Here is a 23,442-nt window from a genome sequence, read left to right on the forward strand (position 1 = left end):
TAGCAGCTTGGAAAGGACACACAGAGGTTGTTGATTATCTTATACAGTCTGGTGCTGATGTTAATACCAGAAATAATTATGGCGAAACTCCCCTTTATTTAGCAGCTCGGAAAGGACACACACAGACTGTTGAATGTCTTATACAGTCTGGCGCTGATCTTAATATAAAAAATGAGAAAGGTGTAAGTCCACTTCATTTTGCAGCTTGGAAAGGACACACACGGACTGTTGAATATCTTATACATTCTGGCGCTGATGTTAATGTAAAACCTGAGGATGGCGCAAGTCAACTTCATTTATCATGTTCTTCTGGATCTATTTTAATTTCACAGACTTGTGAATGTCTTCTCAAATATGGAGCCTATGTTAACTCTAAGGACAAGTATGGCATGACAGCGCTTCACTATGCTAGTCGGAGTGGAGATAAAGAGTGTGTTGCAACTCTTCTGGAGCATGGATCTGACTTAGATATTACAGGTAGAAATGACCGTACAGCTTTTGATGTAGCTGTTGATGATACTTCTGTTTATTTTGCAAGGCATGTATTAAAACTGAGAGTGGCAAATTTATATGTAAGTGAAAGAAACATAAGGCTCTCAGACAAGACTCAGACAAGTTATCTTGCAAATGAACTCAAGGATCAATTTGTAAGAGAACTAAAACAAATGAGGAGTGAGACAATATTTTGTAAATATAACTTTCTATGACATTTTTATCAAAGGAATAAGCTCAATAGAACTATACACGATGAATGAAAATTTTTTGAAAGGTTTACTGAAATCACCAAACTGGGAAACAAAATTTCCAATGTATAACACAATAATAAAAAGCCGTTTCAGAAGCAGGATAGAAAGGAAAGTGCTGCTTGAACTAGCCAATAGAAGTTTCAATTCTCTCTTTAACAGATTTGCTGAGTTACCACATGAATGTGCTGAACAAATACTGAGCTATCTAAGCAATTAAAACTTGAAAAATTTCACAAATGCTTCTGAACCACTCCACAAGGAGTGGTAGCATTAAGAGTTTCTTGCATAATATAATTGATTTAGTGATTGAAAGAATATTCTAAGAGCATAGCGGTGAGTTTTAAAATAGTGCAGTGAAATATAGCGGTGAGTTTCGTACCATACCAACACCTAGTTTGTGGAGGTGCTTCCCCCCCCCCAAGCCCCCCCCCCCCTCCGCGCGTAAGTTGTTACGCGCCATTGCATTTGTGTCCCTGTGTCCCAGCTATGAATATAGATAGAATATATATATGTGTTTTTTGTAACTACGTTTGTAACTACGTAAAACTTGCGAATATACAACATTCTTCGCTGTCCCATTGTCTGTGCATATACAAAGCCTTTTATACTTATAATGACGTCATATGCAAACGCTCTTTTTACAAACAAACAAACATGCATACATACAACTTATTTTTATATAGTTAGATAGATAGATAGATATACATATACAATGCAAATTAACTACTATGCGGGTTTGGTGTGAAGTTATCAAAACCCACATAGCAGGTTTTTGAGCTATAATGCTTCAAACTTCTCTACTTTTGGGCTTGAAACAAAAAAAAAAAATTTGTCTCTCACTAGCTAGCAAAACAAGAAGCTTCATGGAAAATACATTTTTCCTTTAACCCAAATTAACTATAAAAAACACAAAATGTTTTCTAGATTACAGTACTGTTTTGAGATAGAAAAATGATTACATAACTAAGATTTACCAAAATATCTACTGGTTTACTCACATTCAATGAATTTAAGAACCAAAGAAGAAGATAGTATGCAGGAGAGGAAACATACAAGAATTCCAATTTCTTATCTTGATCAAACTAATGCATTTGTTTCAACTCAATTGGGTTCAAGCGCATAGGAGACTTAAGCAAAGGTTAAACTTCCTCTACAGAAGTTCTTAGGATATGAATGAATGAATGGATGAATGAACTTTATTACCTGAAAAGTATAAATACACAAAGTACGGAGTATTATAAATAAACAAAAACAAAAACGATAAACAGCAAAGAAAAAAAAATCAAACTAACAAAATACAACATGGACTAATTAACCAGTATTAATAAGGAAAAAAAGGCTCCAGAGGGTCATAAACATGAATAAAGTTGATAATATTTTTACATAAATCATCACTGAAAGACCGAATCCGAGAAGGCACATCTGTTAAGCCAAATCGATCAATTTTTTTTTCGGTGCCATCTAGGAAGCCGGAAAGGAATTCGCAATATCTGAAATAAGCTGCACGTAGAGTATGGCGATCTTTCTTACAAAACTGATGAGTAATACCTGATAAAAAGAAAAGCACAGGGACGCAATAAGCGTTATAAATCATGCACAAACCGTTGCGGTTGCAACGGCTTTTGTTTGGGGATATTTTTCCGTAAGTAACGCGTAGGTTTTTCACGGCTTGATTCACTAGGGATGAGCAGGTCTTGGAAAGTGTTGGGCCGAAACACAGACCAAGCCGACTAACTAAAGAAGAACATGATAGAACTGGAGTCCCAGCAACAAATGGAGTGACCACATGAGGGCTATTAAAACAAATGAACTCGCATTTAGACGCATTAACTGACAGTCCAATCCTAGATAGACAGTAAGACAGTATAAAAACATTTTAGTTTTTATGGTATCTTTCATGAATCGGCTTAAAACATGATGTACATGGGAGCAACCGAAACTTTTCCGAAAATCGAATTGAAAAGGCGTAAAATCACAATTCGACTCAATTTCTGGTAGTTGCAAATGTTCAAGGAACTTACTTAAAAAAACACGATACTTCAATGGGACGATAATTTACACATGACGTGGGGTCCTTGCCTTGCTTTTGAACAGACGTTACACGGCCACAAAAGAAACTATCAGGAACAAGCAACTGTGCTCAGCAAGACTGGAAAAATATTTGCTGATGGTTAAGTAGAACAGTACAGTCATAAGCAAAGAATCGGTAGGAAAGGCCGTCACCATCAAGTCTATTTGAACGCTTAATTTTTCTTAAAGCCCCGCAAATTTCAGATATTGCTAGAGGCTGGATGCGAGCCTGCAGGAGACGGAATGGTAAAAGTGATTTAAGGAACTTGAAATAAAAAGACTGAAGAAAACTATTAAATACACTGAACTCACGCTTATAATGATCAAGAAAATTAGCTAGCTGGAGACAAGATACGGTAGATGGGGAACATTTCACACTATTAATAACCTAATTCCAGGAGGCGTTATCGGTGGGGCCTGGCCACGCATTCAAGCGTGCTCTCTTCAAACTGGCCTTATATTCAAGTTTACACTTTTGTTTCACAGAGAAAACAGCTCCGGACGATGGTCGATCACATGATATCCACAAACGTAGCCAAAGTTTGGCTTTTTGCTTAGCACGTTTTACTACAGGATCAACGTTCCAAATAAGCTTTCTTGTGACCAATCTGAACTTTATCCACAGGCACTGCAGTTTTGGAAGCTAATTTAATGCAATGGACAATTTGATAATTATAGCAATTTAGGTCAACTCTACTTGAAGGCGAGGAAACTGAAGTTTGCAGCAGGTGATATGGCACTTTTATGGTCAACACTAAAGCAGTTAGCGTAGCAATGTATAGTGGCCATTAGCACGATCCCAGTTCAACTTTGTATGCCACTTCGGCTGAGCCAAAAGTGTTTTGCCAGATAGCTCACAGGACAAATTACAGCTAAGAATAAGGTGATTGTCATCAGTCTTCTCTTCACCCACCCTGACAATCGATGATATTGAGCTGGAACTGGAAGAGATCACGTGATCCAGGTTCGATTTTGAATAGCCTCTGTTATAATATACGTAAATGGGAGGCTCTTAACTGCGACATGATATATGCTAGGAAGTGATTCTAGCAAGAGGATTGACCTATCGGAGGTACCAAAAATGTCACAGTTAAGGTCACCAGCTAAAACCCAATTTTGGTCTTTCAAACGTCGACTTTCGAGTAGAGACTTTAAACTATAGCAACATTTATAGCAACTATAGAACGTCGATTGCAAGGTAAGTAAACGTTTATAAAGGCGGTACTGTCACATTGAATTGCTAAGATGTTATCATCATAATGAGTCACCTTTGATGGGGAACGGAAGAAAATTGCTAGGCCACCGGAAAGGCGGCCTCTAGTTTTCTTGGCCTCTTGCGAAAAAAAAATGGTGGACAGAAGATCGCTTTAGGCTAGAAACGTTTGATTTGGTCAAAAGATGTTTTTGCAAGAACACTATGTCATGGACTAATAGTTCATTAATTAACAAGTCTTTGTCTTTTGTGCCGTTAATATTGAGAGAAGCAAAACATAAAATAGTGGCTTGGTTCATTTTGGAGCAATGTTCAAAGCGCGTTTGATCACTGGGCAATTTATACTATAGGAAACATGAGCTTCGCCGCAGTTGGCACATTTTCGAGCCTCTAAGTAAGAATTGTCTTTAGTATTGGAATGGCATCCAGAACATTTAAAGCACTTCATCTCATTCAGGGCACATGGGCAGTGAGCAAACGAATGATGGATACTTTGGCATCTAAGACACCGTCTAGGCAGTTCTTTGTATTCTGATATTTTAAAGGACTCGTAACCCAAGTGCAGAGCCGTAGCGATGGCAGATTTTAGTGCAGCGGAATCAAGGAACTCTAAACAGAATGTATGAGAAGAGCCGATCTGGGTGGCCTCAACAAGACCAGGAATTGCGGAGATGAGTATACTGCGAGAAACACTATCGGAAGTCTCCTAATTACTCCAAGAGGTTCGCGATCAATCACTTTAGCAAGAATATTTGAATAGCTCGCAACAGCAGATGCGGCAAGAGAATTGGTGGAAACTTTATCCCGCGTAACAACAACCCATCTTTTCCTTACTGGATCGGACTTTACCGACACAATTCCGTCATGTCCCGCGAAAGAATCAAGCTTTTCCTTGCGAAAAACGGGGTCTTTTAGTTCTGGAGGCAAATATTTAAGAACGACGGCGTACGAGGGTTTGCGATTGGTATCCTTACTATCTGAGACCAAAAAACTATTTAATGACGTTGCTGGACTATTGAGGTGAGCAAGTGATTTTAGCTGATCAAAGCACTGGTTGACTTTGGTGGTAAGGATAGAATTAGCTGACGCCGGAATGCTAGGGACTTCAGAGGGGGTTTTGATCAAGAACTCTGGAAAATCAATATTTTCTGCAGAGCAGCGAAAAAGAGTAGCGGTAATGTCCGACAATGAACTATTCTTAGCACTGGGTCTCGAACGACGAGGTATAGACTCATTTAGGAAGCAATTGATATATAAAGTTTCTTAGTGCCAAGAACATCTTCATACGGGAAAAAATCCCTAGCGTATTTCACAATCGACTGATGGTCCAACCCCTCACCAAGATTGTGCCGATCAAAGTTCAAAACTGAGCAATAATAAAGCGTACTGGTATTCCAATTGTCCATGATAAGCAAATTTCACTCACGACTCGGCATCAGTCCAAAAACAATTAATCAAAAAAAGGTATATTCACAGAGAAGTTCTCAATAAGCACAATTATGAAACAATCCACACTGGCTAAATGAATGAAATGAAAATAAATAATAACTTATCTTTGAGTGGGGTAAGTAATCCAAATATTTAAATGCACGACTCCGATGATAGTATTGCTGAATACTAACCCACAGCCACAATCCATAAATAATCCTTAAGCCGAAATCATATACAAGCTTATAAATTTATCTAACAAGTTTCAATTACAAGTTCAAAAGTATTTCACTCGTTATTTATTCCGAACAGGTACAGAGTTAATCCGGCTTAAATTTAATTAGTTGTTTACTGGTCAAATACCAAAAGAGAACTGACACTAATTCAATAACGCTGTTTTAAACACCAAAATCTTTACTGCAGAGTGAGACAGTTGAAAAGGTAGTTTGGATTTCCAACTTTCATAATCCATCATTTGCTTTTACAAAGGGTTTCCCTTAGACTCCCGAAACACAAGTAAAATAATTCTAATAACCAACATCAAATCTACAACTACTCAGAATCTACAGAAAGTAGAATTTATACTGTGTTTGATTACTGCAAGATTATTTATTCGAAAAGCCCGATTACTTATCTTTGGATCGTTGGACGGGTTGTAAACAATGTCAGAGGCTAAGAGGGTAAGCACCTTAAACGGTTTGGATTAGCAGCTGGATAAAATACAGCAGTCCTGCTAATCTCAAAAAATGCAGGATCAGTGAGGGCAAGTTACGACGTTATATGTAAATAAAACACTCATATTTTCAATAATGGAACAAGTATATGAAACTAAATACTGAAAACAGAATGATCCAGTAATTGTGAAATATGGCACACTTTAAGGTTTCGTAAATAGACCCAAGGTTTTATTCCCAATTTAGAGCCTAACTTTAAAATAAACCCTAAATCACCTTCAATTTTTACTTTATTTCTGCCTTATCAACACAATATTTTAGCACGAATTTTACTTACAATCATTTATCCTCGAGCTAACAGAGAATTATTGATGGAGTGTGTGCGTGAAATTAAAATTGAAAATACTGAGAAATTATTTTCCATTTGAGAATCAAGTGGAGATGTTCTTTGTGTTTCAAAGTTTATTTTCCCCCTTTTTGCATTTGTTTGAAATTAAATTTTAATTTCATTAAATTAATTTTTTTTAAATTCATTAAATTATTAAATTAATTTCAATTATTTCATTATTCATTATTTTCAATTATTTCATTATTTAAATTATTTCATTAAATTAATTTTTGTAAATTAAATTTTTAATTTAGTTAAATTAAATTTGTATTTGTTTGGAATGTTATTTAAAGTCTTGGTTTATACATAGAGGTCATGTCTCATAGCTTTTGAAAGAAGTATTATGATCTCACGGATTGTTAGCAATAAGTTTTCGCTAGCTAACAATTGGACAACTGAAATAGGCCTTATTTTAAAAGTACAGAGTCGAATTAACCAGCTATGATAATTATTGAAATTATTGGATTGAGATTATTGGTTTTCCCCAGATGGATGGTCAAAAAGAATAATCTTTGGCAATCTTCCACTCTTCTTCTGTAAAATATGTCCTAGCCATCTCAAGCTTTCTTTACAGTCTCTAGGGAATGGGGTCGAACCACAATTTTAGTACACCCAAATATTTGTCCCAAGGTGAGTCAAACGGGTGCCTAGAATAATTCTCAGACAATTTCTCTGGAGAATATTCAAAAATATTCTTCTGTCTTTAGAAGCAGCCACATTTCAGAGCCCCCTTTGGCAAATGTCCTCACATTAGCTTCCAATATTCCAATCTTCATTCGCAGACTTATCGTCCTTTTCTTCCAAACTTCTTTCAACTTCAAATATTGATACACTTTGCAACTACATAACCAGTAGCCTGGGAGGGTGGAAGGGAGCAATTCGTCTGAGCTTGGTCCAGAAGGCCATTTAATGTAAGTTTATATATATATATATATATATACATATATTTTGTAGCTCGTATTTCTCGTTATTATTCGTTATTAGCATTGCTTTTGGTTTTTGATTGTTTTCCTTTTCTTAGAGCTAAGGAAGCCTACATACCGACATATTATTATTTTGATAAAACCTATTCTCCTTTGAGTTTCGGAATCTTCTTATTTCCAAAAAGTCGTATTTCTGAAAGGATTTTCCTAATTTTTTGAGTTTTTAATTAAACTAATTTTGATTATGTTTAAAATTTCCTAATCTACTATCTAACAAGAACAAATGCCAAATTTAAAACATTTCAACTTTTAATCAAAAATCATGTCTGACAAAGGAATTTCTAAAGAAATTCCTGAAATAGAAATGTATAAAAATATCATCGCAAAAGTGGCACCCAATCAGAGATCACGTAAACTACACTCACTTCAAAGATGTACAGTATAATGTACACTAGCCTTATATACATAAATTAAATTAAAAAAATAAGTTTTTTGAAATGAAAGTAAGGAGCGACATTAAAACTTAAAACGAACAGAAATTACTCCGTATATGAAAGGGATTTTTCCTCCTCGACGCCCCACTCTGTACGCTAAAGTGTTTTATTGTTTTAAAAAGTAGAGCTGCGAGAAAGAATCAAACTTTAGCGCAAGGAGTGGGGTGTCGAGGAGGAAAAGCCCCTTTCATATACGGAGTAATTTCTGTTCGTTTTAAGTTTTAATGTCGCTCCTTACTTTCATTTCAAAAAACTTGTTTTTTTTATTCAATTTCTGAAAGTTTTTGAATTAGTGCATGTCTGATTTTGGCTCTCCGTACATAAATTATTAAAATGAAATTTGCATCTCCTTACTTTCAATTGAAAAAACTTTGTCATGTTTATATTTTCATTGTTTTTTTTTAATAGTAATGCTAGAAAATCCTGCGCCCTTTTCATTGAATTTCTCTTTCCTCATGAAATATTCCTCCAAGGAAAGATCCTCCCATATAGCTCCCTCCCCTGAACCCCACACCCAAACAAAAAAATCCCCCTGAAAACGTCGGTACAGTTCCCAATAACCATTACTGTATGTAAACATTGGTCAAAGTTTGTAACTTGCAGCCCCTTCCCCAGGGACTGTAGGGGGGTAAGTCATCCCCAAAGACATAGTTATTATATTTTTCGACTATGCGGAACAAAATGGCTATCTCAAAATTTTGATCCATTGACTTTGGGAAAAAAATGAGCGTGTGAGGGGGCCCAGGTGCCCTCCATTTTTTTTGGTCACTTAAAAAGGGCACTAGAACTTTTCAGTTTCGTTAGAATGAGCCCTCTTGCAACACTCTAGGACCATATGGTCGATACGATGACCCCTACGAAAAAAAAAAAAAAAAAAAACAAACAAACAAATAAACACGCACACGTGATTTGTCTTCAGGCAAAAAATACGAAATCCCACATTTTTGTAGATTGGACCTTGAAATTTTTTCTATAGGGCTTTCTGATACGCTGAATGCGATGGTGTGATTTTTGTTAAGATCCTATGACCTTTAGAGAATGTTTCCCCCTATTTCCCAAAATAAGGCAAATTTTCTCAGGCTCGTAACTTTTGATGACAAAGACTAAATTTGATGAAACTTATATATTTAAAATCAGCATAAAATTTTGATTTTTTTTTATATATCTTTTAACATCGAAATTCCATTTTTTAGAGTTTCGTTTACTATTGAGCCGGGTCGCTCCTTACTACAGTTCGTTACCACGAACTGTTTGATAAAATGGCAGCTGCTCTCTCAAGCTGCAAAAACAATTGCACATAAAATACTAAAGAACTTTCTCAGTTTTGTATGTCCCTCGTGTTCCCCTTGTAAGACTTATATACCTTAAGGTATATATTTCAGTTTTAAAGATCTAATCTATCGAAATCATAATCTATATTGAACGTTTAAAATACCAAGGACAGTGGATATGGAGTCGTCAAAAAAGTTTTTTTTTCATTTTAGAACAAAAAAAGTCTGTGCATCAGGGATTTGTAGAAAGAGATGTAAAAAGAATAATTTTGGATACAAATTCTTTGTGAAGAAAACTTAAAATACTGAGGAGAATGTAAATTAAATGAAGGGTTATCAGACTATATCGTGGCAGATCTCGGAATTTACAAGATTCGAAAAAAAATTGACACTTCTGGACAAAGAAAACATTTTATCAACCTGGTTTTGAGTTTAATAATTTTTTATTGTTATAATAAAATCTAGTCCATAGAATCTTCAATCTATATCGAACTGAGGACATTGAAAATTACACTAGATTGGCTGAATCGATGAAGTGGAAGCTCATATAACATTCAAAAATTTGTCTTTAAAAAGTTTGAAATTAATTTCAAAAATTAACTTCAAAAGTTTAGAAATTTTCACGAATTTAATTTTTATTAATAAAGACCTCCATATGCAGTTTTTGCACCAAAAGTAATTTTTCTCTGGGGATGGAATATTTGGTTGAAGGTTGGCTTCATTATGGCCTATTTTGGAAAAGGGTTATTTCCAGGCTTTGGGCAAGCCATGGGTGGAAGTAGTTATAGGCCCTACTAAATTGAAGCAAAATTAGACTTTCCTAAAACTTGAAACCCCTCCCCCTCCCCCTATTTGAGATAGGGTGTGTGATATCAGAGCTCGATATGAGCCCTGATCCTAGTCATCTTTGGTCTAGCTTTCATTTGGATCCGTTGCTCCATTCGCAAGTTATACTAAATTAAACAAAAAGCTTGACTTTTTTCAGCACTGAAAACCTATTCCCTCTTCTATTTAAGCTAGGGTTTTCATATAAAAACTTGATGCCTGTCATGGTCTTAGGCATCATTGGTTCAATCTTCATTGGAAACCGTCGCTCCACTCGCAAGTTACACTGAATTAAATGCCCCCTTCCCCTAATTAAGTTAGAGTCTTCATCTCCAAACATTATGCGTCTTATGGTTTTGGCATCTTTGACTTGACTTTCATTGAGATCCATTACTTCATTCGCAAGTTAAACTGAGTCAAACAAAACACTCAACTTTTTTAGCACTTAAGGCCCCCTTCCCCTCGCCCTAATTAAGCTTGGGTCTCCATCCCAGAACTCAATGCATATTATACTCTTAGGCATCTTTATTCAATTTTCATCGAAATTCATCTCTCCATTTGCAAGTTACACAGAATTGAATGAAAAACTCAAAATTTTTTTAACACTTGAAGCCCCCTCGCCCTAATTAAGCTCAATTTAAACCCAAATAGTTCAATTTTCATACAAATCTGACTGGCATTTCTTCCGCTATACTTGATTGCACAGACGGGCGGACAGACAGACAGATCTCAAAAACCTATCTTGATGGATATTTTCCACTATCCAAATAAGTGATGGTGCCTGGATGAGGATATAATACTCTTTTCCTTTTTTGGATCCAATGAGCCAACTTGGCTACCTAAGACGTTGCAAAATCTGTCTGTCCGTCTGTCTGTCTGTCCGTCCGTCTGTGTACTCAAGTATAGGGGGAGAACCGCTGGTAAGGTTTGGATGGCCAGATTTGGTGCCAAGGATCATGAGACACATTAAGTTGAAAGATGAAGACCCTACCTCAAATTAAATAAAAAAAAACGAGTTTTTTTAACTGAAAGTAAGGAGCGACATTAAAACTTAAAACGCACAGAAATTACTTCGTATATGAAAGAGGCTGCTTCCTCATCAACGCCCCGCTCTTTACGCTAAAGTTTGACTCTTTCTCTCAATTCTTCTTTTTAAAACAGTAAAAAACTTTAGCGTAAAGAGCGGGGCGTTGATGAGGAAGCGGCCTCTTTCATATACGAAGTAATTTCTGTGCGTTTTAAGTTTTAATGTCGCTCCTTACTTTCAGTTAAAAAAACTCGTTTTTTTTTGTTTAATTTCTGAACGTTTTTGAATCAATGCATGTTTTGATTTTGGCTCTCCGCAGAGGAATAATCAAAACGAAATTTTTCATTTTTTTTTGGGGGGGGGGCTAAATGGCTTTCTCATAATTTTGATCGAATGATTTTGAGAAAAAAAGAGCGGGGGCGAAGCCTAGTTGCCCTCCGATTTTTTGGTTAATTAAAAAGCCAACTAGAACTTTTAATTTTTTACGAATCTTTTTATTGGTAAAAGATTTACGTAACTTATAAATTAGCTTACGTCAAGAACTTTTGTATTCTCATGTTTTTATTACATATATGAGGGGATTCGCCCCATCGTCAGTACCTCGCTCTTGACACTAAAGCTTAAATTTTATCCCAATTCATTAAGAATGACCCCTGAATCACAAAAGCCGTAGAATAAATAGTTGAAATTACTAAAAATACTTTAGCGTAAAGAGCTAGGTATCATAAGGAGGTGAGCCCCTTATATGGGTAATAATTTCTGTTTGTTTTAAGTTTTATTGCTGTTCCTTACTTCCAGGTGAAAAAGCTTTTTCACATTTATTTTTTAATATTTTTTTTTAAATAATGCTAGTAAATCCTGCTCTCCCTTCATGGAAGTTTTCTTTTCCCATGACAAATTCTCGATGGAAAGTTCCCCCAGCATATCCCCCTCTTCTCAACCCCTCCCCCCAACCAAAAAAATCCTCCTGAAAACGCCTGTATACTTCCCAATAACCATTACTATATGTAAGCACAGGTCAAAGTTTGTAACTTGTTGCCCCTCCCACGGGGACCGTGGGGGAGTAAGTCGTCCCCAAAGACATAGTTATAAGGTTTTTCGATTACGCTGAATAAAATGGCTATCTCAGAATTTTGATCTGTTGACTTTGGGAAAATAATTAGCGTGGGAGGGGGCCTAGGTGCCCTCCAATTTTTTTGGTCACTTAAAAAGGGCACTAGAACTTTTCATTTCCGTTAGAATGAGCTCTCTTGCAACATTCTAGGACAACTGGGTCGATACGATCACCCCTGGGAAAAAAAAAAAAAAAAAAAACAACAAAAAAACAAAAAAACAAATAAACACGCATCCGTGATCTGCCTTCTGGCAAAAAATGCAAAATTCCACATTTTTGTAGATAGGAGCTCGAAACTTCTACAATAGGGTTCTCTGATACGCTGAATCTGATGGTGTCATTTTCGTTAAGATTCTATGACTTTTAGGGGGTGTTTCCCCCTATTTTCTAAAATAACGCAAATTTTCTCAGGCTCGTAACTTTTGATGGGTAAGAGTAAACTTGATGAAACTTATATATTTAAAACCAGCATTAAAATGCGATTCTTTTGATATAGCTATTGGTATCAAAATTCAATTTTTTAGAGTTTTGGTTACTATTGAGCCGGGTCGCTCCTTACTACGGTTCGTTACCACGAACTGTTTGATAGAACAGGGGGGAGAGGGCTTTACCTGCTAAAAACAGTTTTTCGCTTAATTCAGAGTAACCTGAAAATGGAGTGATGGATTTGAATATAAATTGAACCAAAGAGGCCTAAGACCATGACACATATCAAGTTTTGAGAGATCCTAGCTCAAATATAACAAGATGGAGTGGGTTTGAATTCCTGAAAAAATTTTAGTTTTCTGTTTAATTTAGTATAACTTGCAAATGTATTAACGAATCCGAAGGAAAACTAAACCAAAGATGCCTGAGATCAGGGCTTTTAAGAAATTTGAGTTTTCCTTTAATTTAGTAGGGCCTGTAACTTATGAATGGAGTGAAAAATCTGAAGTCAGATTCGTCTGAATACCTGAATTTGCTGGAATGAATTTGACAAAATACCACTGCATTGGATTCAGCTAGAATTCCCTAGACTTGTTTATTGCAGACAACATTTTGATGGACAAAGATTCATAGCTTCAGTAGTTTTACCAATAATATGGTCCTGAAGACGATGAAATGGTAGAAATCTAGTTCAGTCGAGAAAATGACAAAACTTAAACACTAGTATCAGAAATATAAGCCCAAATGGACTACAGTATTAGCACAAAACAAGGGATTTTAGCTCACTGTCGACCATTGAACTGTGAAATAATTTCAATTTTTTATTATCTAACTTTTAAACAAAATTAAACCAAGTGTTAATCATATAATTTTTTTTCGTCAAAAACAAATACCTTATTTCACATCCAAAAATAGGGCATGGAGCTATACCTGAGTTTACTCTAAATTTAAAGGTGATGTTTTCTTGTACATTGCCAAAGCGCACACATACACATATTTTCGTGTCAAAGGTAAAGTATTTGAAAAAGAAGTACATTAACAGTATCTTAAGTAATAAGTATTTCGTAATCTTACTTAAGTATCAAGTAATAAGTACACCCTTGAATTTTTACTTAAGTACAAGTACAAGTAATGGAAAATTTTACTTAAGTAGTACTTCAAGTAAAAGTACTTCAAGTAAGTGACAGCACTGGTAGTTACTACCTTAGATGCACACATGAAACATTCACGAGGAAGGGAGGGAGAGATTTAACACTCATTAAAGGCAAAAACATCGAAATTTTCATTAAATTTGAATTTTCCTTGTGCTTCTCTCTTCACTTTGAATAACGTTTTATACACATTATTAATTAGGGTTCATGGACTTTGGTTTCCCCTCGAAAGGGGTGCGCCGATCCCAGAGGTACTGCAATACCGGGCCAACGCATGAAGGGAGCGGAGCAAGCTTTGAAGTTGTGGAATTTTATTTAAAGCTAAAATATATTAAGATACTCTTGTAACAAATAAAAATTACACGTGATCAAGATTGATTCCAAAGCACTGTAAAATTCAAATCTGATACTCTGATAAAATCAGGTCTAGATTAGATAAAAATCGGATTTGTTACTGTCAAAACGGATGAAAATCTTTAAGTATATAAATTTGTTCTCTTTTTCATTATAAATAAGGTAGATAAATTGCTACAAAAGAAATCTATCCCGAACACCATTAGGGCCAAATTCTTTATATTACAATGAATTGACCTAATCAGTAATATATATGAGTTGAACTAAAATTGTTTAGATAAATTACTACAAAAGAAATTGGTCCCCAGCACCATTAGGGCCAAATTCTTTTATATTACAATCAATTGACCTAATCAGTAACATAAATGAACGTTCTAAATGAGCAATGGAAACATCCTCGTTGTCGGTTATTATTATTATCGTCTGGGAAGATGTAGATGTAATCCGAGTAGTTGTGAGGGTGTTTTGAAACCTAAGTATTTTTGGTTGTCTTTCTTGGCAGTAAAGGCTATAATTGCCCGTTATTGTATTTTAAAGTAGTGTGAAATCCTAACAAAAATTAAACTGGCGAAGAGGATGAAAAGTTCAAAAACATTTAAATATGTAGCTTTATTCTGATTAAAAATTAGGAAGAAAAATTGTTTAGATAACTTTATCACAAAAGTAGTTTGTCCCGAGCACCATTAAGGCCAAATTCTCCTATATTAAAAAAAATGACCTAAAGAGTAGTAAAAATGAACTTAAACGGAGAATGCGCATTTTGCAGTAAAAGTTTCTTTTACTATCAATCCAACATTTGCTGTGTAGCAAGCAAATTTGGGCAATTGAAGCATTTTCGTTTCCGGTTATTATCATTGTCAGCTGGGAAGAGGTAGATATAATCTGAGTGGTTGTGTTATTGTGTCGAAACCTAAAGTATTTTTGGTTGTCTTTGGTGCCTACAAAGACTGATTGATCGTTAATGTAATCAACAGTAGTATGAAATTCTATCGAAAATTAGACTGGTGAGGGTGATGAAAAGCTCAAACGCATGCAAATTTGTGTCTACTTAGACTAAACATCAGACACAAACAATTGTTTAGAGAAATTTATAACAAAAGCGCGCAAATTTAGGTTATAGAAGCACTTAGTCCCATTTCGTCTCTTGCGGATAGGTTTCTAATGGATGTATCGCGATATATTCCTAATGTAATTAACCAATAGTTTACATAATAAAATGTAGTTCTTAGTTCGTTTTTTTTTTTATCAGTTCAAACATCATAGTTTCCCTTTTTTCCTTTGAAAGTGAGAACTGGTTGAAAATTCAAATTTTACTCTTAAATTTTCTAGAAGAAGTACGACAGGTATAAACATAAGAAAGGTTATATTTTACACAATTTTGTTAGTTGGATATTCCTCTACTTTTCAGCAGAGTCAGATTTTTCAGGCCAAAACGAAATTATAGAATGTCGGAATGGTACCTTTCAGTTTTCAAATGAATCATTACCACAATGTACTTATTTGTGATCTTTTTCCAGCTTACTCGTAAGCCGCAAAGCAGCTAATGGATAATTACTGGTAAAAATAAAATTCTTTTTTTCACTTTTAAGAGGCACGGCTAGTAAAGTGCTATAAGACTTCAATGTTTTATTTTTGTCGCTAAGGAACTTTTGTACGTTAGGCAAGGTCGTGTAAATTTCCGAGGGGGATCATTCAATTGGAAATCAGAAGTTCTAGTGCCTTTGTTAACAGTCAAAAGTGATCGAAGGGAACCACCACCCCTTCTTCCACACCTATTTTTACCCAAATGCACTAGATCACAATTTTGAGATATCTATACTTCCAGGGATGCCATTCCCCCTAGCATTGGGCCAAGGATTGTAATTTATACAATTTGCCCATTGTTTATATGAAGGATTTATCATTAGGAAAAGGAGAAATGTTGGATTCATGGTGTATCCGAAAAGGCATTAAGGATAAACTTTGGAGAATGTTGAGGGATATGTTATGCTAAATCAAATGCAGTACTTGTATCCAGTTTATCAAAAAGGAGGATCTGCAATTTTTTAAAAACGGCGGTAGGTGTTGATTTGAAAATTTTATGACATGTTGAGGGGATGTTGAAAAGTGGTCAGAAAACAACCAGCCCCTTTCCATGCCCTTTTTAGCTCCCCTTTCTCCAAAATAAGTGATCTAAATTGTGAAATAGACAAAACCCCTAATAGCTATAACTATGGAGATGACATTACCAATCACAGCTAGGATGGGGGATGCGGAACAAGAAGTAACACACTGTTTGTGCTGATTATCAAAACTCCATATAACCAATATCTAAAGAATAGCTGAGGATATTAAGTTAAAGTTTCAGGGGATGTTGGCAACTTCAATAGTTTGTTATTACTGCTACGGCTGCTGCTATTTTGGCTGCAAATAAGACTTTTTGTGACTGTAACCGACTACTGACAACTTGAAGCCGTTACCTCTTGTAACTGCGTCTACATCTTTTAGTGACTACTTTTTTGGAATATTGAGGGGGACGTTGAACTTGGAAAATGTAATTTAAAAAAAATCACTTTCCTAAAACATCACCCTTTGGAAAGTACCTCCCTCACCAACAGAAAATATTCCCCCTCCTGTGGAAAATAAATCTTGTAGAATACCACCGCGGAAAATACCCCTCGCGGAAACACCCCCAGGAATATCCTTTGCGGGACATAGGGTTTTCCAAATTTTAGAATTTTATTTGAGTTGTGTGGGTTTTTTTTAGTTTCGTCGTGAAATGCTAAGGGGAAAAAAAGTGGAATTTGCACACCATAAGTATCTTAAACACTTTCAAAAAAAAACCCGCAAATTCGTTTTCGTTGAAAAATTTTTCGTTTGAACTTCTGCAATTTTTGACGTTAGTGGGCGTCAAATTAAAAAAGGAGACAAAAATGTAGGCGAAAATCATAAAATTAAGCTAAAAACATGCGACACCAAAAAGTTGAAGAAGGTTTAGCTTACGTTTGAAAGTATACTTGGCTTTGGGAACTAACAAAGTCTTATTGTTTAAGTTTTTACGGACGAAAGCGTTATCAAACCGGACTAGTCCCAGTTAAAGATTAAATATAAAAAAAAACAAGTTTGTTTTAGCTGAAAGTAAGGAGCGACATTAAAACTTAAAACGAACAGAAATTACTTTGTATATGAAAGGGGCTGCTTCCTCATCAACGCCCCGCTCTTTACGCTAACGTTTGACTCTTAATCTCAACTCAGCTTTTCAGTAAAAAACTTTAGTGTAAAGGGCGGGGCGTTGATTAGGAAGCAGCCTCTTTCATATACGAAGTAATTTCTGTTCGTTTTAAGTTTTAATGTCGCTCCTTACTTTCAGCAAAAAAAAACTTGATTTTTTTATTTGATTTATGAACGTTTTTGAATCAATGCATGTTTTGATTTTGGGTCTCCTTAGAGCAATAATTAAAACGAAATTTGCAAGTTTTTTTTTCCAGCTAAATGGCTTTCTCACAATTTTGATCGAATGATTTTGAGAAAAAAAGGTACGGAAAGGAAGCCTAGTTGCCCTGCGATTTTTTGGTTACTTAAAAAGGCAACTAGAACTTTTAATTTTTTACGAACGTTTTTATTAGTAAAAGATAAATGTAACTTATAAATTAGCTTACGTAACGAACTTTTGTAATATCATGTTTTTATTGCATATATGAGGGGTTCACCTCCTCGTCAGTACCTCGCTCTTTACACTAAAGCTTAAATTTCGTCCCAATTCATTAAGAATGACCCCTGAATCATAAAAGCCGTAGAAATCACTAAAAACACTTTAGCATGAAGAGCGAGGTAGTAGAAGGAGGTGAGCCCCTCATATGCGTAACAATTTCTGTTCGTTTTAAGTTTTAATGCTGCTCCTTACTTCCAGTTGAAGAAACTTTTCATAGTTATTTTTTCATTGTTTTTTTTTTAAATAATACTAAAAAATCCTGCGCTCCCTTCATGGAAATTTTCTTCCCTCATGACAAATTCTTCGATGGAAAGTTCCCCAAACATATTCCCCTCTTGTCAACTCCTTCCCCCAACCAAAAAATCCCCCTGAAAACGTCTGTACACTTCCCAATAACCATTACGATATGTAAGCACTGGTCAAAGTTTGTAACTTGTAGCCCCTCCCACGGGAACTGTGGAAGAGTAAGACGTCCCCAAAGACATAGTTATAAGGTTTTTCAACTACTCTGAATAAAATGGCTATCTCAGAATTTTGATTCGTTGACTTTGGGAAAATAGTTAGCGTGGGAGGGGGCCTAGTTGCCCTCCAATTTTTTTGGTCACTTAAAAAGGGCACTAGAAATTTTCATTTCCGTTATAATGAGCACTCTCACAACATTCTAGGACCACTGGGTCGATACGATCACCCCTGAAAAAAGAAACAAAAAAAAAAACAACAAATAAATTAACACGCATTCGTGATCTGCCTTCTGGCAAAAAATAAAAAATTCCACATTTTTGTAGATATGAGCTTGAAACTTCTATCATGGGGTTTTCAGATACGCTTAATCTGATTGAGTGATTTTCATTAAGATTCTATGACTTTTAGGGGGGTTTCCGCCCTATTTTCTAAAATAAGGCAAATTTTCTCAGGCTCGTAACTTTTGACGGATAAAACTAAACTTGATGAAACGTATAAGCTTAAAATCAGCATTAAAATGCAATTCTTTTGATGTAGCTATTGGTATCAAAATTCTATTTTTTAGAGTTTTGGTTACTATTGAGCCGGGTCGCTCCTTACTACAGTTCGTTACTACGAAATGTTTGATACGAATGAGACAAAAATTAGTGATAAGGAAAGAATTAAAGAGAGATGGGTGGAAAATTTTGAGAATCACTGAAACCGAGATACAGTTGCAGGAAAAGATATAGACGAAAATGGAAAAGTTTGTGATACCTTGGATGTGAAGGAAGATTTGCTTTCTGAGGAAGAATTAGCGACAGTACTAAAAGGATTAAAAAATAATAAGGCTCCAGGTGCTGATAGTATGATAAATGAGTTTCTTAAATATGGTGGCTCTGAGTTTAGAAATAAACTACTGAAGATTATGAATATGAAATTTGAAAAGGGGAAGTACCTAATAATTTTAAGAAAACCTTAATTAAACCATTGTATAAGAAAGGTAATAAGAGTGAATGTCGCAATTATCGAGGCATTGGTGGTGTCTCTGTAGGTAGCAAATTGTTTAGTAATATGATACTTTTTAGACTGAGAGATGCTGTAGAGGTAGGTAGGTAAGAGGTAGAGGATGTGTCGACCAAATCTTCAGTCTTGGGTTAATAATTTGAGAAGTGCCTTCGTTGTCAAACACCTTTGGTCCTCAGTTTTATAGACTATGAGCGACCATTCGATTCTGTTTATAGAGCTTTAGCAAAGGTCTTATCCTTATAGGGTATACTAGACAAATACATTAAAGTGATTTGTGCTATGCACGAGAGCAATACTGCTGCGGTTAAGATAGGAAATGAGGTTAACAGCTGGTTTTGTATTAAATCAGGAGTTAAGCAGGGTTGTGTTCTGTCCCCCTTTATATGGATCATTTTGATGGACTTTGTCTAAAGGACCACAGGAAAGGCAATTGGAGACCATGGTATCAAACGGGGAGGAAAAACTCTCCTGGACTTAGATTATACTTATGATTTAAGCTTATTACATGACAGTTAGAGCAAAATGAATGAATTTTTATAGGTTTGCGACATTTAAAATGTATTTTGCTTTCGGTAAGCAATTGGAGACCATGGAATCAAACGGGGAGGAAAAACTCTCCTGGACTTAGATTATACTTATGATTTAAGCTTATTACATGACAGTTAGAGCAAAATGAATGAATTTTTATAGGTTTGCGACATTTAAAATGTATTTTGCTTTCGGCAAAGTGCAAATTATGTTCTGATCTTGAGAATGCGTGAGGGCTGTCACCCCTAGTGAAGGTAATTTTCGCTCAGTGTATTTGTTTTTCAAAAAAACAAATACACACGCATCTTTGATCTTTCTTCTGGCAAAAAATACAAAATTCCATATTTTTTGCAGATGGGGCCTTGAAACTTCCATAAGATAACTCTCGTGTACGCTGAATTTGAGGGTGTGATTTTCATTAAGGTTCCTGGACTTTTAAGGGGTGTTTTCTCCCTTTTTTGAAAATCGGTCAAATTTTCTCCGCTTCGTTGTTTTTGATGGGTAATAATAAAGTTAATGAATTTTATATATTTAGAATCAGCATAATAAGTCAAGTCTTTTAGTATATCTATTAATAACAATTAATTTAAAAATTTTAGAAGCTAATAAGGAAGTCTTTTCGACAAAAATGGATTTTCGGTTTTTTTCTACGTTTTTAAGATATTTATGTTGTGCAAATTCCTCTTTTTCCCTTTCCTTAGTACTTCTCAAGGAATCCACGGTTATCGTTGACAATCCGTGGTTATTTGTTTTTTTAATAAAGTACAAATCTTGTTCTTGTCTTTAGAAGACTTGGGGGTTGTCAGCCCTACTTCTTTTAATTTTTGCTCGTTTTAGGTTTGACTAGGTTATTGTAATGTATTATAATAGCATGTCAGTAGGTAGAATAATTAATTATCTATTTGCGATTCTATTCTGGTGAATCTCTAGTCCCTCATAAAAGAATCAATTTTTGTAACAAAAATCATATTTAGCATCATTTTCATTAAATTTTAGTAGAAAATCTATTTTTAGCTTATAATTAATATTTCGGAACAATGGAGAAATATTGTTTAGATTTTTTTGCTCTCGTTTTGTTTACACAATTCTTACAATATATCAGTAAGAGAGGAACAATCGTTTGACTCATTCTTGTATAAGTTCAACATAGGAACTTAATTATTCGAACATCATACCACACAAAATCATTTTTGTAGTATGATTGGTTAGGTTTCGCTGGGAAACCGACGTTTCCACAAACCATGTTGTTGAGTGAAAATGTCTACTTCTTAGCATGAAAAGGATCGGCTTTGGCTAATGTCGAGTCCTGGTCACTGAGGAATGTACCTAGCTGATTATATTGTCAGTAGGGATGAGGTAGATGTAATCCGATTGGCTTTAGAACTGTAATTAAATCTAAAATATATTTGGTTGCTTTTGTCACCAATAACAAAGGTTATCCATATTTTGAACAATTAACAAAAAATTGCTCAAACAGTAATATAAATGAAACTAAACTGAAAATGTGTATTTTGCGGTAAAAGTTGTTTTTTAATATTTAAGTCCTGAGCACCATCAGGGCCAAAACATGAGGAATGTGTTTAAGCGTTTATTTTCCCATTCAGCGAAAGTACAATTTTATCCTTTTATATAAAAAGAATTGACCTAAAAAGTAATATAAATGAACTTAAACGGAGAATGCGCATGTGTAGATATTTTTTTTTTTTTACTTTAACTCCAAAAATGCCTGTTTAGCGTAATTCTTAGTTCTTTTTTTTTTTTTTGTCAGTTCAAACATCATAGTTTCCCCTTTTTCCTTTGAATTCGAGAAGAGGTTGAAAATTCAAATTTTGGGGTGGTCGTATAGATTTCCGAGGGAGATCATCCAATTGGAAATCGGAAGTTCTAGTTTCCTTGTTAACAGTCAAAAGTGATCGAAGGGTAACCAGCCCCCCTTCCACGTCCATTTTTACCCAAATACACTAGATCAAAACTTTGAGATAGCAATACTTCAAGGGATGCCCTGTCCCCTAGCCTTGGGCCAAGGGTTGTAAGTATACAATTTGCCCATTGTTTATATGAAGGATTTATCATTAGGAAAAGGGGGATGTTTGATTCAGGGTGTATCCGAAAAGGTATTAAGTAGAAACTTTGGAGAATATTGAGGGATGTGCTATACTAAATCAAAATGCAGTTCCTTGCACCCAGTTTATCAAAAAAGAGGGTCTGCAATATTTTAAAAACGGTTGTAGGCGTTGATTTGAAACTTTCATGACATGCTGAGGGGATGTTGAAAACTGGTCGGAAAACACCCAACCCCTTCCCATGCCCTTTTTAGCTCCTATTCTTCCAAATAAGTGATTTAAATTGTGAAATAAACAAAATCTTTAATAGCTATAACTATGGAGATGACATTACCCATCAAAGCTAGGAAGGGGGATGCGGAACAAAAAGTAACACACTGTTTGTGCTGATTATCAAGTTTAAGTATCACCAATATCTAAGGAATAGCTGAGGGTATTAAGTTAAAATTTCAGGGGATGTTGGCAGCTCAAATAGTTTATTACTTCTATTACTACTGCTGAAAGCGTTACCAAATTCTACGAGTTAATTTTACTTATCTTCCAAGTTTCAAACTAACAATAATCACCATTAATAAATAAATGAGACCCAATACTGACAAAAATTACAATAGATAACCTAGTCAAACCCAAAACGATCAAAAATTTAAAGGAGTGGGGCTGACAACCCCCATGTCTTCACAAGACCAGAACATAATTTGCACTTTACTTAAAAAGCAAATAACAATGGATTGTCAGTTTAATATACATATTCTGATATTTATTCCTTAAAATATTACTACTTGTATATTTACTAAAGTCAAAAAAGTGAAAACGCTTGAAATGTATTTTGCTTTCACTAAAGTGTAAATTCTGTTCTGGTCTTGAGAAGGCGTGAGGGTTGTCAGCCCTACTCAGGCTAATTTTTGCTTGTTTTGAGTTTGGCTCGGTTTATTATTGTAATTTCTTTTGGTTTTGGGTTTAATTTATTAATTGATGATGATTTGTGGTAGTTTTACGCTTGGAAAATTATTTGAATTTGTTTTTATTTATTTTTGGCTTAATGGAGCACTTTTATTTTCTTTGACATATCCTAGGACTATTGGTTCGATGGAATCACCCTTGGGAAAAGGAAAAAAAACACAATTAATCTACACATATCCTTGATCTTTCTTCTGGCAAAAAATACAAAATTCTACATTTTTGCAGAAGGAAGCTTGAAACTTCTATAAGAGGATTCTCGTAATTTGAATTTGATGGTGGGATTTTCATTAAGATTCCTGGACTCTTAAGGGGTGTTTCCTCCTTTTTTGATAATCGGGCAAATATTAGCAGCCTCCTAGCTTTTGATGGGTAACACTAAAGTTAATACATTTTATATATTTAGAGTCAGCATAATAAGTCAAATCTTTTAGTATATCTATTAATATCAGTTAGTTGTATCTGCGCAAAAGCCGACCCAATTCCGTAAGTCAACGCCCTCATTTTCCAGTGCTTGCAACAATTGGCTTAATTTGTCAAATACCCCACCTGAAGTACTGTCAGGACAAGAGAATATATCGAGCCTATCAACTTTTGTCTCTAAGACACCATCAGCAAAAGTGATATCA

General features: G+C 35.1%; 2 protein-coding genes and 1 non-coding gene across 4 annotated transcripts in view; 2 read left to right on the plus strand and 1 right to left on the minus strand.

Annotated features, from left to right (window-relative positions):
* LOC136041098 (serine/threonine-protein phosphatase 6 regulatory ankyrin repeat subunit A-like) overlaps positions 1-3,077 on the plus strand; it is a 30,471-nt gene extending 27,394 nt beyond the window's left edge. The window contains exons 7-8 of the mRNA XM_065725651.1: positions 333-572; positions 3,021-3,077. Of these exons, the coding sequence (XP_065581723.1) occupies positions 333-572; positions 3,021-3,077 (297 nt within the window). The remainder of the gene's footprint in view (positions 1-332; positions 573-3,020) is intronic.
* Positions 1-6,017, minus strand: part of LOC136041109 (protocadherin Fat 3-like) — a 63,977-nt gene extending 57,960 nt beyond the window's left edge. For both annotated transcript variants that reach the window (XM_065725670.1, XM_065725669.1), the window contains exon 1: positions 1,745-6,017. The gene's annotated coding sequence lies outside the window, so the exon portion shown is untranslated. The remainder of the gene's footprint in view (positions 1-1,744) is intronic.
* A 14,941-nt stretch (positions 6,018-20,958) lies between these two features.
* LOC136041123 (small nucleolar RNA U3) lies at positions 20,959-21,169 on the plus strand. The gene has a single exon (XR_010620962.1). It is a non-coding gene; the product is annotated as a small nucleolar RNA U3 (small nucleolar RNA).
* Positions 21,170-23,442: the final 2,273 nt, after the last annotated feature.

Source organism: Artemia franciscana, chromosome 21 (genome assembly GCF_032884065.1).
Source record: "Artemia franciscana chromosome 21, ASM3288406v1, whole genome shotgun sequence".
Taxonomy (NCBI): domain Eukaryota; kingdom Metazoa; phylum Arthropoda; class Branchiopoda; order Anostraca; family Artemiidae; genus Artemia; species Artemia franciscana.